Source organism: Grampus griseus (assembly GCF_964374135.1).
Source record: "Grampus griseus genome assembly, chromosome: 14".
In the NCBI taxonomy this organism is placed as follows: domain Eukaryota; kingdom Metazoa; phylum Chordata; class Mammalia; order Artiodactyla; family Delphinidae; genus Grampus; species Grampus griseus.
Genome location: NC_139008.1, coordinates 28,583,962 through 28,598,455, shown reverse-complemented (window position 1 = coordinate 28,598,455; position 14,494 = coordinate 28,583,962). Strand labels below are relative to the sequence as shown.

The 14,494-nt window shown below is 46.7% G+C and overlaps 1 protein-coding gene across 2 annotated transcripts in view; it reads right to left on the bottom strand.

Moving 5' to 3' along the window:
- CPPED1 (calcineurin like phosphoesterase domain containing 1) overlaps positions 1-9,782 on the bottom strand; it is a 114,403-nt gene extending 104,621 nt beyond the window's left edge. For both annotated transcript variants that reach the window (XM_082670415.1, XM_082670416.1), the window contains exon 1: positions 9,598-9,782. In XM_082670415.1, the coding sequence (XP_082526541.1) occupies positions 9,598-9,667 (70 nt within the window). In that variant the 5' untranslated portion in view covers positions 9,668-9,782. The remainder of the gene's footprint in view (positions 1-9,597) is intronic.
- Between the last annotated feature and the right edge of the window lie 4,712 nt (positions 9,783-14,494).

Sequence of the window (14,494 nt, the reverse complement as noted above, 5' to 3'; positions counted from 1 at the left end):
GAGAAATGAAACATATGTCCATACAAAAAGACCTCTAGGGCTTCCCTGGTGGCGCAGTGGTTGAGAGTCTGCCTGCCGATGCAGGGGACACGGGTTCGTGCCCCGGTCCGGGGAGATTCCACATGCCACGGAGCGGCTGGGCCCTTGAGCCATGGCCGCTGAGCCTGTGCATCCGGAGCCTGTGCTCCGCAACGGGAGAGGCCACAACAGTGAGAGGCCCGTGTACTGCAAAAAAAAAAAAAAAAAAAAAAGACCTATAATGTGGATGTTCATAACAGCTTTATTCATGATAGCCAGTGTCCAAATGGGGGAATGTCCATCAATGTCCAAAAAATATCGAAATGTTCACCAACAGGTAAACGGATAACAAAATGTGGTAATCCATACACTGGAATACTGTTCAGTAACAAGGAACAAAGTGCTGATACACACTGCAACATGGTTGAATCTTAAAAAGATTATGTTAAGGGAAAGAAGCCAATCACAAAAAACCACAGATTATATGATTCCATTTATATGAAACGTCCAGAAAAGGCAAAGCAGGGAGGTAAATTAGTAGCTGACTGTGCTGGGATTGGAAACATAAAGAGACTGAAAATGGACACAAAGTATCCTTTTTGGGGGAGACTGAGAGCTTCTAAAATTCTGATGTTGTACCACTCTGTAAATTTATTAAAAACCAGTGAAACTTGAAATTAGTGAATCCACATACCGCGGAGCAACTAAGCCCATGTGCCACAACTACTGAGCCTGCGCTCTAGAGCCCGCAAGCCACAACTACTGAAGCCCATGCGCCTAGGGCCCATGCTCCGCAACAAGAGAAGCCACCACAATGAGAAGCCCGCGCACCGCAACGAAGAGTAGCCCCCACTCGCTGCAACTAGAGAAAGCCCGTGCGCAGCAACGAAGACCCAACGCAGCCAAAAATAAATTAATTAATTTAAAAAATTAATTAAAAGCATTCATTTCATTTCCTTCATTGATAAGTTTGAATTTTTTACGCCACAATATTTTCAACCCTCTTCAGACTTGAACAAACATTTCCAGGCCTCCTGTTTCTAGAGAGGTTCTTAGGTGAGACCTGGAAGGGATGAAGTACATTATTCTTTAGAGATTTCACTTATTCTCTGCGAGACGGTTTCCAGAAGGGACCAAGAAACATTCAGGATCAGTGAATAGAGTTGGCTCCTCTGAAACAGCTGTGGAGGTTTAAAATGTCCAAGGAAATCATCATTTTAGGTAAACCACTGAAGATCCCTGTTCTCTAAGGGGGAAAATATTCCAGTGGTAAAATGAACTGGAAAAACTGATCAGGACCTGAAAACAATTAAAGATAGGTAATTTTGAAAACATATTTTATCTTGATATTTCTCCCTTTGAGAGTTTCTTCAAAACTGATGTTGTAAACTTTTCAGAAAGACAATTATTTGTTAGGAGAAAGTAGTCTTAATTAGGATACGTCAAGGAAATATAATTATTAATTTGCCTAATTAAAATGAATATTTGAACATGCCTGAGGATTGTGAGCCTTCTCAGGTGAGACACGTACAACTTACTTTCTATAAACATCTGTTGACAGAGCCTAGCAGGTTGTGTTAACAGGAAATGGATGACTGAAGCCAGGCTTCACATACAACACTCCCGGAAGAAGTGCGTGGGAATACTGTTACTCAAAAACTATCGGGGGAAATGGTCTTAAAGTGCTTGCCATGGACTGTTTGTGTCCCCCCAAAATTCTTACATTGAAATCTAACCCCAAATGTGATGATATTTGCAGATGGGGACTTTGGAGGTGATTAAATCCTGCGGGCTTAGTACTGGAATTACTGCCCTTATGAAAGAGACCCTAGATCACTCACTCCCGCTTTCCTCCATGGGGGGACACAGCAAGAAGACAGCCATCTACTACAATGATGGTCACATGTTATTATACAGTACATGTACATTGTACATAAAATGTACAACTCTAAGAGTGCACTGTAAGGTAAAGTGTGGACTTTGGGTGATTATGTTGTGTCACTGTATGTTCAGTTGTAACAAACATACCACTCTGGTGGGGGATGCTGATGATGGGCAGGCTGTGCACGTGTGTGGACAGGGGATGTACGAGAACTCTCTGTACCTTCCGCTCAATTTTGCTATGAACCTAAAACTGCTCTAAAAAATAAAGTCTTAAAAAAAAGAAAAAGAAAAAAAAAAAGACAGCCATCTATGCACCAGGAGGAGGGTTCGCCCCAGACACTGAATCTGCAGGTTCCTTGACCTTGGACTTCCAGCCTTCAGAGTGTGAACAATATATTTCTGTTGTTTTTAAGCCATCCAGCCTATGGTGTTCTGTTAGAGCAGCCTGAGCTGGGTAAGACAGCACTCTTTCATTTACTTGACAAGCTTCACTTGAGAAACAAACTGTTTAATTCTGGAGGGGGGCTTCCAGGAGGGAGTGTGAGGGTGATCAGGGTTGTGATTTGAGGCACAGTTGCTTGAGTTCACCAAAACCTCTTTGAGAGGCAATGTGTATTTTGGCAAGAGACAGAAAAAGCCAGTTCCTTTCCTTTCTCTTCCAAGCCTGCCCTTGGGGCAGCTCTACCAGCTTACCACCTGCCCACAGAGCCTGAACTGGCAATGGACCCTCCAAGAGGATCGCTCAAAGCCACCAGCAACACTAATAGGGAACTAGGACCCAGGTAAGTCAGTGACAGCAGTAGAGGCAGCTCAGGGGTAGACTAGGTGCTCAACTTCTAGTGAAGGGTTCTGAGCCTGACCCTCCAAGGCCGGGCCTCTAGAAGCCCTGAGCTGTATGACGCATACTGGGCATGCCCACTGGGGCTGCTCAACCCACAGAGGAGACCAAGCGCAGGCCCCACTTCTAGAAGTCCAGGGTCATTTTCCCTCCTCCTATCTCAATTTATCTTCTCAGTCTCTCTCCACCCCCTCCACACCCCACTCTTGTCCAGGTGAGCACCTCTCCTGCTCTCTGGTCCCACGGCAGCCCTGGGGCAGCTCCAGTGGGCTAGGAAGCTTCACACCTCAGCGCCCCCATCACCTCCACCAGAAGCTCCCCACCACCACCACACGCCCCTCCAGCTGCTGGAAGTCAACAAATTCAAAGTGAACAATGTGTGCCTTGGAAATGCTGCTTCAAGACGAGTGGCTGAGCTCCAGCTTCCAATCAGATTGCACCCCAAGTTCCTCGCAAGCAGAGACTCTTCTGTTGTTACTGCTGCAGCCAGACCATTCTTTCCAAAATGGAAATCAGATCATGTGTCCTTGTGTCCTCACACATGCAGCTTAAAGACAAAACCTCCCCAATGACCCCTTCCCCATGCTCCAGTCTCATCCTGCACCACCCAGCTCCAGACTCAGGGGCTTCTTTCTCCTCTCACCCTTCCCTTTCCTGTCCCACCATGTCAGACTTTCACACTTGCTCCACCTGTGGTCTACAACGGTCCTCCCCCTCCCTTCAGAGCCCAGGTACCTCCTACTTATCCTTCAGCAATCAGATGACACACCCCTTCCCCAGGGGAGCCCTCCCTGCAGGGCCTTATTAAGATGCCCCTCACTTCCTGACAAGTGACATTCCTCACTTCCCTGACACTTGCCGCAGCTGGGATTTATGATGCTTTGTGTGATTGGCAGGTTAATGGTAGGCTCTCCAAGTAGCTACGTGCCAGAGGTGAGGAACCACATCTGGTTTTCACTCATCACTGCACTCTGGGATCCAGCACAATGCCTGGGACAAGGGAGGTGCTTAGTACATTTGATGAGTGGGCAATGGATGGACAGACAGATGAAAAGATGGACATAGGATGGATGGACCGTCTGGCAGACAGATGGATAGACAGAAAAACAGTTAGATAGAAGGAGGGAGAGATGGTCGAAGAAGAAATTTGTTCCCAGGGCCAACCCCTCTTCTGAGCCCTCAATGCCAGCTTTTCCCATCTCCTCAGATATTGCTCTCCAACAATTATCCTGCCTTTTGCATTTTTCAACCCCAGATCCATCTCAGACCAATCATGTGACCTTGGGCAAGTTGCCTAGCCTTCCTGAGATTGATTTTCTCCCACTGTAAAAAGAGGGTAACCCTAATAGCTAGCTCAACAGCACTACTTTGAAGATTACATGAGATAATCCACACACAGCACAGAGGATAGTGCCTGGCACGCCGTAAACACCTGATAAACGTTAGATGCTCCTGCTGTTCTTATCACCATTAGTACTACCGCAAACCCTTCAGCCCTCCTTCAGCATTGCTCCTCCTTCAAACTGCTACGACCCTATGTCTACCCTGGATCACCAAACGGCTCCAAACAGAATCCTGCCTTCGCTGACTGCACATCCTCAATCTCCACCATTCCTCAAAAGCCATGCACCAGGCTTCCTCCTACAAACTGCACTGAAACTGTCCTGAAGGCGACATAACAAACCTGCCATCCTCTGCTCAGCTAACACTCACCTAGATGTCTGCAGCATCTGAGCCTGCGGACCACCCCGCCTTAAGCCCTCCTCCCCAACTTTGGTACCAAGGCTGGCTCCTGGATTTATCTTCCAAAATTTCTAGTTGTTTCCTGCTCTGAGGCCTTCAGTGTGTCTTTTCCTTCTTCTGACCCCCTAAACGATGGCACATCCTAAGGTTACACACACACACCCCGTCCACTACTCCACACCTTGCCCCTCAGGAACGCCGCCGACTCCTACAGCGATATCATCTACTTGCCTCTCTGTGGATGGCACCCACACCTCCATCCCCAGCTGTGCGCCGCACCCTGCAAGTTGCCTCAGATTTCCTGACCGCAACTCAAAGCCACCACTTCCCAAATTAATCCCATCAAACCTGGCCCTACTCCTTACTCCCTGATTTCAATTAACAGTCTCACCATCACCCAGGACCAATGCTTAAAATCCCGATTCCCAGGCTTCCCTGGTGGTGCAGTGGTTAAGAATCCACCTGCCGATGCAGGGCACACGGGTTCGAGCCCTGGTCCAGGAAGATCCCACATGCCGCGGAGCAACTAAGCCCGTGCGCCACAGCTACTGAACCTGCGCTCTAGAGCCCGTGAGCCACAACTACTGAAGCCCGCGCGCCTAGAGCCCGTGCTCTGCAACAAAAGAAGCCACCGCAATGAGAAGCCCGCGCACGGCAACAAAGAGTAGCCCCTGCTCGCCGCAACTGGAGAAAGCCCACGCACAGCAACGAAGACCCAACACAGCCAAAAATAAATAAAATAAAATTAATTAATTAAGAAAAAAAAAGCTTAAAAAAAATCCCGATTCCCACTGCAGTGGCCTACAGAGCCCACCAGTTGCCAAGAATTATTTTTTGTGCCACAGCTCTGTGCTTAGATTATGAGCCCTTGCCTTCCCCTTGACTTTTTTTTACTCATCACAAGATACTAGAGAGTGCAACAGGAACACAGTAAATACTTCCTGAACTGAAAAGAGACAGTGCAGAGTCACAAGGATCTCTCATAGCCTGCTAGTGGGAGCATAAGTTGGTGCAAACATTCTGGAAGGAGATTTGACAAGATCTAGCAAAGCTGGAAAAGATCATACCCTACAACTCAGAATTTCGCTCCTCTGGGTACATGCCCTGGAGAAATGTCTCCCTGTGTCCACAAGAAGGCTTGTACCAGAATGTTCATAAGAGCACCGTTACCAAGAGTGGAAAACAGAAATAACTGAATGTCCATCATATCAGGATCCCAGCAGGAAATAGCTGGCAGACTCAAATCAGGATAACTAAAGGAGCGTTGAATCACTTGGGATGAGTTGAGTATCGAAAAACACCAAAGGACAGTTCAGCAGTCCAACACAGAAAAGCAGAACTGCATCTGAAAAGAGTTCCAGCAGAAAGCCCACCTTAAAAGCAGCAGTGAATTTCAGGTAAGGAATACAGTCAGGTTGAGGCAACCCCACAGGGACTAAACCAGGGGAATAAACACGCTGACAATTGTTTTCCCCACCCTCTAATCTCCAGTCAGGACTTCCCACCAGCTGAACCCAACAGCAGGCCAGAGGGCAAGGAGCCCCTGGATGAAGCCCAAAGATGTCAACCTCCTGGGGCATGGCGGAGCAGGGAGAGAGTGGATATGGAGAGGCAAGAAGATCCTCAGCATATCCAGCAACAGAATGTATCAATATATGCTGATACAACGGCTACTGCCCAGCAGGAAAATGAGCAGACTAGAGCTACTTAGACCAATATGGATAAATCCCCAAAACCTCACATTGGTTTGAAGTGGCGCCCGCCAGGGCACAAAAGCCCTTCCACGTCTCCCATTTCTTGTTTGCAGAAAAAGGCTTTAGTATCCTAAACCTTCCCTGAGTTCCAAAGTGCAGATTCAAGGTGTTACTAATTAGGGAAGTGAGGAAATGCAGAAACAAAGGAAAAGCAGTCAACAAACAATAGTTCAGCTATAACAGAGTCTCAGTTCCTAACTGGACAGATACATGTAAAAGAATGAAGTTAGAACACTCCCTAACACCACACAAAATAAACTCAAAATGGATTAAAGACCTAAATGTAAGGCCAGACACTATCAAACACTTAGAGGAAAATATAGGCAGAACACTCTTATGACATAAATCACAGCAAGATCCTTTTTGATCTACCTCCTAGAGAAATGGAAATTAAAACAAAAATAAACAAATGGGACCTAATGAAACTTAAAAGCTTTGCACAGCAAAGGAAACCATAAACAAGACAAAAATACAGCCCTCAGAATGGGAGAAAATATTTGCAAATGAAGCAACTGACGAAGGATTAATCTCCAAAATTTACAAGCGGCTCATGCAGCTCAATAGCAAAAAAACAAACAACCCAATCCAAAAATGGGCAGAAGACCTAAATAGACATTTCTCCAAAGAAGATATACAGATTGCCAACAAACACATGAAAGGATGCTCAACATCACTAATCATTAGAGAAATGCAAATCAAAACTACAGTGAGGTATCACCTCACACCAGTCAGAACAGCCATCGCCAAAAAGTCTACAAACGATAAATGCTGGAGAGGGTGTGGAGAAAAGGGAACCCACATGCACTGTTGGTGGGAATGTAAATTGATACAGCCACTATGGAGAACAGTATGGAGGTTCCTTAAAAAACTAAAAATAGAACTACCATACGACCCAGCAATCCCACTCCTGGGCATATACCCTGAGAAAACCATCACTCAAAAAGAGTCATGTACCACAATGTTCATTGCAGCACTATTTACAATAGCCAGGACATGGAACCAACCTAAGTGTCCATCGACAGATGAATGGATAAAGAAGTTGTGGCACATATATACAATGGAATATTACTCAGCCATAAAAAGAAACGAAATTGAGTTATTTGTAGTGAGGTGGATAGACCGAGAGATTGTCATACAGGGTGAAGTAAGTCAGAAAGAGAAAAACAAATACCATATGCTAACACATATATATATGGACTCTTAAAAAAAAAATTGGTTCTGAAGAACCTAGGGGCAGGACAGGAATAAAGACGCAGAAGTAGAGAATGGACGTGAGGACGTGGGGAGGGGGAAGGGTAAGCTGGGAAGAAGTGAGAGAGTGGCATTAACATATACACACTACCAAATGTAAAATAGATAGCTAGTGGGAAGCAGCCGCATAGCACAGGGAGGTCAGCTCGGTGCTTTGTGACCACATAGAGGGGTGGGATAGGGAGGGTGGGAGGGAGACGCAAGAGGGAGGAGATATGGGGATATATGTATATGTATAGCTGACTCACTTTGTTATAAAGCAGAAACTAACACACCACTGTAAAGCAATTATACTCCAATAAAGATGTTTTTTTTTAAAAAAGAGTCGTAATTCTTTAGTCTTACAGTTCCCTCAAGAGATGTGCCTAACAATCTGATACAGTCTTCAAGTTCTGCAGGCCCCCACCCAGGTGAGGGATGGTAAGTACCTGCTGAGACCCCAGACTGGTCAGAACCAGAAGGCTGATGCTTGAGATTCCTGGACCACCATCCTGTTACCTCACCAGCAACCAATCAGAAGAAAGTCATTCACCCTGCAGCTGTCACCCCAAATGTTGCCTTTTAAAACTCTTCCCTGCTTCTCCATTGGGGATTTCCCTGGCAGTCCAGTGGTTAGGACCCTGTGCTTTCACTGTCAGGGCCCGGGTTCAATCCCCGGTCCGGGAACTAAGATCCCACAGGCCACGTAGCGCGGCAAAAACAAAAACCTCTTCCCTGAAAACTACAGGGAGAGCTCGGGTCTTTTGAGTACGAGTTACCTGTTCTCCTAGCTTGGCCCTGCAATAAACCTTTCTCTGCTCCAAACTCTGATATTTTGTTTGTTTGGCCTCACTGTGCACGGGGCGCACAAGCTTGGGTTTGAAAACAGGTTGGAAAAAGGCGTATTAAAATATTTAGAGAATGGTCACCACAACAGACTGTATTTTCTAAAATCCACCTCAGCTAGATTTCTGGCCTTACATGGTCTTCCAGAACCTTGCCACCCCCCACCAACAGCTGCAAAGAAAGAAAAGAAAAAGGCTTTCGGACAGGAGTTACAGGAGAAACCCACTTTAGTAAGGGTAGCCAGGGAAAATCTGAGAAAGTGACTGAACTTTAAAGTGTGAAGGTTGAGAAAGTGCTATTAGCTAGGCGAGCAAAGAGCAAGCACAAAAGCCCTACGGAAATAAAGGACTTGGACCTTTAAAATTGAAGTTAAGAAAACCAGTGAAGCAGGAGAACTGGGCAAGGGGAAGAATGGTGAGCACGAAGCAAGAAAGGGGAGTACAAGTCAAATCACGCAGCGTGTTGGGCTGACTGCCCCGGGGTGACAAAAACTGGAATTTGACCACGCAGCAAAAGACGCAGGGAGGACCAATAAAACGGGCAGCAATGGTCCCTTTTATAGCTCTAGGGCTAACATTCACTTAGCACCTAGCCTATCAGGCACTTGGATACAGAAATCCTTTTAATCTGCTAACCCTCCCCTATGCGGTAAGTATTAACAAACCCATTTTCACAGCGAGGCAGATTATCTAAATCCAAAATCCAAGCATTTAACCCCACACGGCTCTTCTGCCTCCCCTCTCCAGTTCTGATGGGCACTGCTAACATTTTGGCGGATGACTCATATTATAGAAGGTAACCATGATTATGGAGTATAAACTATATCGTGGTGAATGACCATAATAAAAATAACCGCATCTCACGTGCACCCAGCGCTTATCCTGTGCCACACACTACCTCGCTGCGATTAATCCCCTTTTACAGATGAGGAAACTGAGACCAATACTCGCTGAGCAACGTGTCCAAGGCAGGGCTTGGAAACCAAGTCCAACTGCAGAGCCCACGCTATTAACTATGCTTTGCTGCCTCACTCTATCTTTTCTCAGGGAACCTTGGTCAAGGCCAGCGAGGCTCCACGACCGTACCCCTTGCCCAGACACTCTTCTTTCAAAAGCGCCCCTGGAAGCCCCAAGTGCGGGCGGTGCGGCCTCTATTGCGGTCCCCAGCCCCCGGGTGCAGCCCCCGCTGGGGTCCGGCTGGAGGCGCACATCCCGACCGAACGTTCCCGCCGAAGGTTCCGCAGCCCTGAAACCATCACCTTCCCAGGCGAAGGGCAGGCAGTACCTGAGGAAAACGCGTCCAGGGTCCTGCCCCGAGCTCTGAGGAAAACACCTCCCGCCTCCGCAGCCGACATGGCAAGTTTTCCGCCTCGAAGGAGTCCACCGCGTAGGAGGAGCGGCGCGACTCCTAACCGCCCAACTGCCGTTTGGGGCCTGCCCGGCTGGGGGCTGCGCCCTCTGCTCGGGGCGGGGCGGGGCCGGCGGGCGCGCGGGGCTCGGTCGCTCGGGGCGCCACTAGTGCTGCCTGAACGGGGCGGAAGCGTGAGGGGCCCCTCTGGGATCGACTGGGGCTCCTGGCGAGGGAGCCAACTTGCCTGGCGCCTGCGTGAGCAGAGTGAGCGCCTTTGGACTCAAGGTTTGTGGGGGGGCCAGCCGTTCCCTAAAAGTGGGGTCTGCAGGTTTAACAAATAAGAATACAGGACGCCTAGTTAAATTGGAATTTCAGATAAGCAATAAATGATAAGTATGTGCTATGCAATTTGGGAGATGCTTGTCTAAATTTTTTGTGGTTTATCTGAACTAATTTAAGTGGGGACCTGTATTTTATCTGGGAATCGTACCTTACGGTCCAAAGGACCCGGCCCTGTCCTTGGAGCACTCGACAGGACAGTCCTCCGAGCCACCAGGTGTGATCTCTGTCACAGTTCTGAGGCATATTCAGTTTCCTAGTCATCATCACCATCATTCCATTTCAAACCAAGTCCCCCTAAAACTGAGCTCCCTTACTGAATTATGATTAATCTCACTATGCCAAATTTTATTCTCTTTCTTGTCTGGCCCCTGTTCCCCTCAGGATTGAGGACTGTCAAAGAAAAGGGGAGATGGAAACCAAGCAAGACATTGTAGGGCCTTACCGGGTACAAAAGCCCCACTGTGTCCCCTGTTGCTTTTTTTTTTTTAAACATTTTTTTAAATTTTATTTTTTCTTCATTTATTTGGCTGCGTTGGGCTTCTCATTGCAGTGGCTTCTCTTGTTGCGGAGCACGGGCTCTAGGCGTGCGGGCTTCAGTAGTTGTGGCTCGCGAGCTCTAGAGCTCAGGCTTACTCAGTAGTTGTGGCACACGAGCTCAGTTGCTCCGCGGCATGTGGGATCTTCCTGGACCAGGCCTTGAACCTGTGTCCCCTGCATTGGCAGGCGGATTCTTAACCACTGTGCCACCAGGGAAGCCCTCCCCTGTTTCTTGTTTGTAGAAAAAAAGGCTTTAGACTCCTATGCCTTTCCTGAGTTCCAAAGAGCAGGCTCAAGCAGTTGATGATTAAGACAATAGAGTCACAGAACTCCTAGTTCCTTCTGCAAGGATATAGATAACAATCTGATGGATTGCAAGACCCCCCACCCAGGTGGAGGGTGGTAACTACAAGCTGACCACAAGCCTCGACTCCAAACTGGTTGGAACCAGAAGGTTGAAATTCCAGAAACATCACCCCGTTACCTCCTCACCAACCAATCAGAAGAAAGTCCACGAGCTGATCACACATCCTACGACCCTCTCCCCTAACACTGTCTTTAAAATCCCTTGCCTGAAAACCATTGGCTAGTTCAGGTCTTCTGGGTATGAGTTCCTTGGTTGGCGCCCTGCAAATAAACCCTGACTTTGCTGCAAACACCTGATGTCAGAGTGTGGCTTTCTGTGCCACGGGCACAGGAGCCCCTGCTTGGTGCCACGGTACTGTCATCATTGCTCCCTAAGCATCAGGCATTGCTCTGAGCACTTTGCACCAGCTCACTTAATCCACTTCACAGCCTTAGAAGACGGTACTACCATTAGCTTCATTTATCAGAAGGGGAAACTGATGCCCAGAGGGGTGAGATTGTGTGCACAAGGTGACACACATCCAGGAAAGTAGTGAAGCAGCCACCCCCCCAAACTGGAATCTGTCCAGCAAAAAGCCATTGAACTAAACTACTAAGCCAGCGTTTGTCAAACTTGCTAAAAATACAAAATCCAGGGTGGACCTACTGAGTCTGAATCTCCAGGAGAAGCTTCTGTTTCTAACTCCTCAGGGAGTTCTTACGACATGCCAACTAGCTGCCTGCATCTGAAGCATTGTTTGGGTGGCTAACACGACCGGGAGAACTGTCCTCTAATCTTAGATAAGAGGCAGTAAATCATAGCGGTTAAGAATATAAGTGCCTAGGAGTTCTGGAGTCAGACTGCTACCACTTGCTTGTTGTATGATCTTGAAAATTACTTAGTTTCTCCATGCCTCAATTTCCCTATCTGTCAAACAAAAACAATGGCAGTATCTTGGTCATAGAGTTGCTGGGAGGCTTAAATGAGTTGGTGCATCAAAGTGCTTAAAACAAAAATGGTACAGATGAACTTACTTGCATAGCAGAAATAGAGTCACAGATGTAGAACACCGACTTATGTTTTCACCCCAAGGTGGGGGGCGGGTGAGATGTATTGGGGGATTGGGATTGACATATATACACTACTATATATAAAAGACAACTAATGAGAGCCTACTGTATAGCACAGGGAACTCTATTCAATGCTCTGTGGTGACCTAAATGGGAAGGAAATCTAAAAAATGTGGGTATATTTATATGTATAACTGATTCACTTTGCTGTACAGCAGAAACTAACACAACATTGTAAAGCAACTCTACTCCAATAAATTAAAAAAAAATAAGTGTACTAGAATGAAAAAGTGCTTAAAACAATAGTTCTAATAGCAAATGGTAAGTACTCAATGAATATTGGCCATTATTATTATCATCATTATTAATCACTGTATCCCTACTCACTGCCCATGGCCTGGTCCAGCAGGAAATTCTCAGGAAATGTTCAAGGAAGGAATGAGTAAGTGAGGATCAAAAGTCCTCATGTTGGCCTCTAGGCCCTGCGAGATCCAGCCTGCCTCTCACCCACTAACTTTGCAGTCACTGTCTTCCTTAAACATGTTCCTTAAACATGAAAATCCATTCCCCTCTTTGCCTTTTCGGTTCCTTCTATTGACAGTGTATCTGCTCATTTGAATATCAAGGCCTCTGCTTAACTCATACGTCCACGGAGAGACCTGACCCTACACACTTGCACACGTTCTTCAGAGCTAAACTAGGTCTTCCTCATTCTTTCTGTAGCACTCGGCTCATGACCATCGTAGCCCTTTGCACAGCTGGTTATCATATGTTTACAGATGTAACGATTGGTTTCATGTTGTCTCTCCCAGTTCAAATGTAAGGTGTGTGAGGGCAGTTACTTTGACTGTCTTGCCCATCAAGCAGGGGGCTTAGCGCATAGACACAGATGGCTGTTGCATGAGAAATAAATGGATGATGACTATCTTGGCAAGATAACCCTGTTTTGAACCTGGGCAGTGATGGTGAGTAACGTCAGAGCTGCATGGGTGCCACTTCCTGGTAGTTATGGCCGCAAGTACACTTTGTCCGCCACTGGGACCAGCAAACTCTGAGCCTCATTGCCTGCCACATCCTCCCCTGATCACTGTGCAGCTCAGTGTTTCCACTCTCCCCAACCGTGCTCTTTCAGCCCATACACTCTTATTTTCAGCTGTCTGCCTGGAAGGTAAGAGGGGGCAGACAAGCACCATAAGAACGGCATATTCCTGAGCAGCAGGCTGACCTGTTCAGTCCACTTCTCAGCTGTGTGACCTTCGGCATGTCACTTAATCTTTCTGAGCTTCTGATTCTTCATCTAAAAGGAGTTTCCTGGCGGTCCAGTGGTTAGGACTCGGCAATTTCACCATGGATGTGGCCCGGATTCAATCCCTGGTTGTGGATCTAAGATCCCGCAAGCCATTGCTGTGGCCAAATAAAATAAAATAAAATAATATAAATAAATACATAGAGATAATCACAGCACCAACCTCATATGGTTTTTTGGGGTTTTCTTTAACATCTTTATTGGAGTATAATGGCTTTACAGTGGTGTGTTAGTTTCTGCTTTATAACAAACTGAATCAGTTATACATATACATATATCCCCATATCTCCTCCCTCTTGCGTCTCCCTCTCACCCTCCCTATCCCACCCCTCTAGGTGGTCACAAAGCACCGAGCTGATCTCCCTGTGCTATGCGGCGGCTTCCCACTAGCTATCTGTTTTACATTTGGTAGTGTATATGTCTATGCCACTCTCTCACTTCGTCCCAGCTTACCTCATATGGGTTTTGTGAGGAGTAAATGATCCTCTAGGCAGTTTCTGGAGCATACTAAGCGCTTGATACATTTTTGCTGTGCTTGATACATTTTTGCTGTCATTGATACTGTTAATATCGTTGTTGGAATACACTTCAACTCATTTTTTTCTAGTCAAAATTCTACTCTTTCAAGATTCTTTTAGAGAATTCCCTAGTGGTCCAGTGGTTAGGGCTCAGCACTCTCACTGCCAGGGCCCCGGGTTCGGTCCCTGGTCGGGGAACTAAGATCCTGCAAGCCGTATAGCACAGCCAAAAAAAAAAAAAAATTCTTTTAATCAACTATACTTCAAGAAAAAATTTAGGGACTTCCCTTGTGGTGCAGTGGTTAATAATCCATCTGGCAATGCAGGGGACACGGGTTCGAGCCCTGGTCCGGGAAGATCCCACATGCCACGGAGCAACCAAGCCCGTGCGCCACAACTACTGAAGCCCACGTGCCTAGAGCCCATGCTCCACAACAAGAGAAGCCACCGCAATGAGAAGCCTGCGCACCGCAATGAAGAGTAGCCCCCGCTCACCGCAACTAGAGAAAGCCTGCGCACAGCAATGAAGACCCAACGCAGCCAAAGATAAATAAATAAAATAAATAAATTTATTTTTTTAAAAAAAGATTCTATTCAGGTGTCACCTCTTACATCAGCCAGGTATCATTTCATTGCAAATAACAAAATCAGTTCAAATTGGTTTGATCAGAAAAAGGAATTCATTGGCATACATAAATGAAAACTCTGCTAT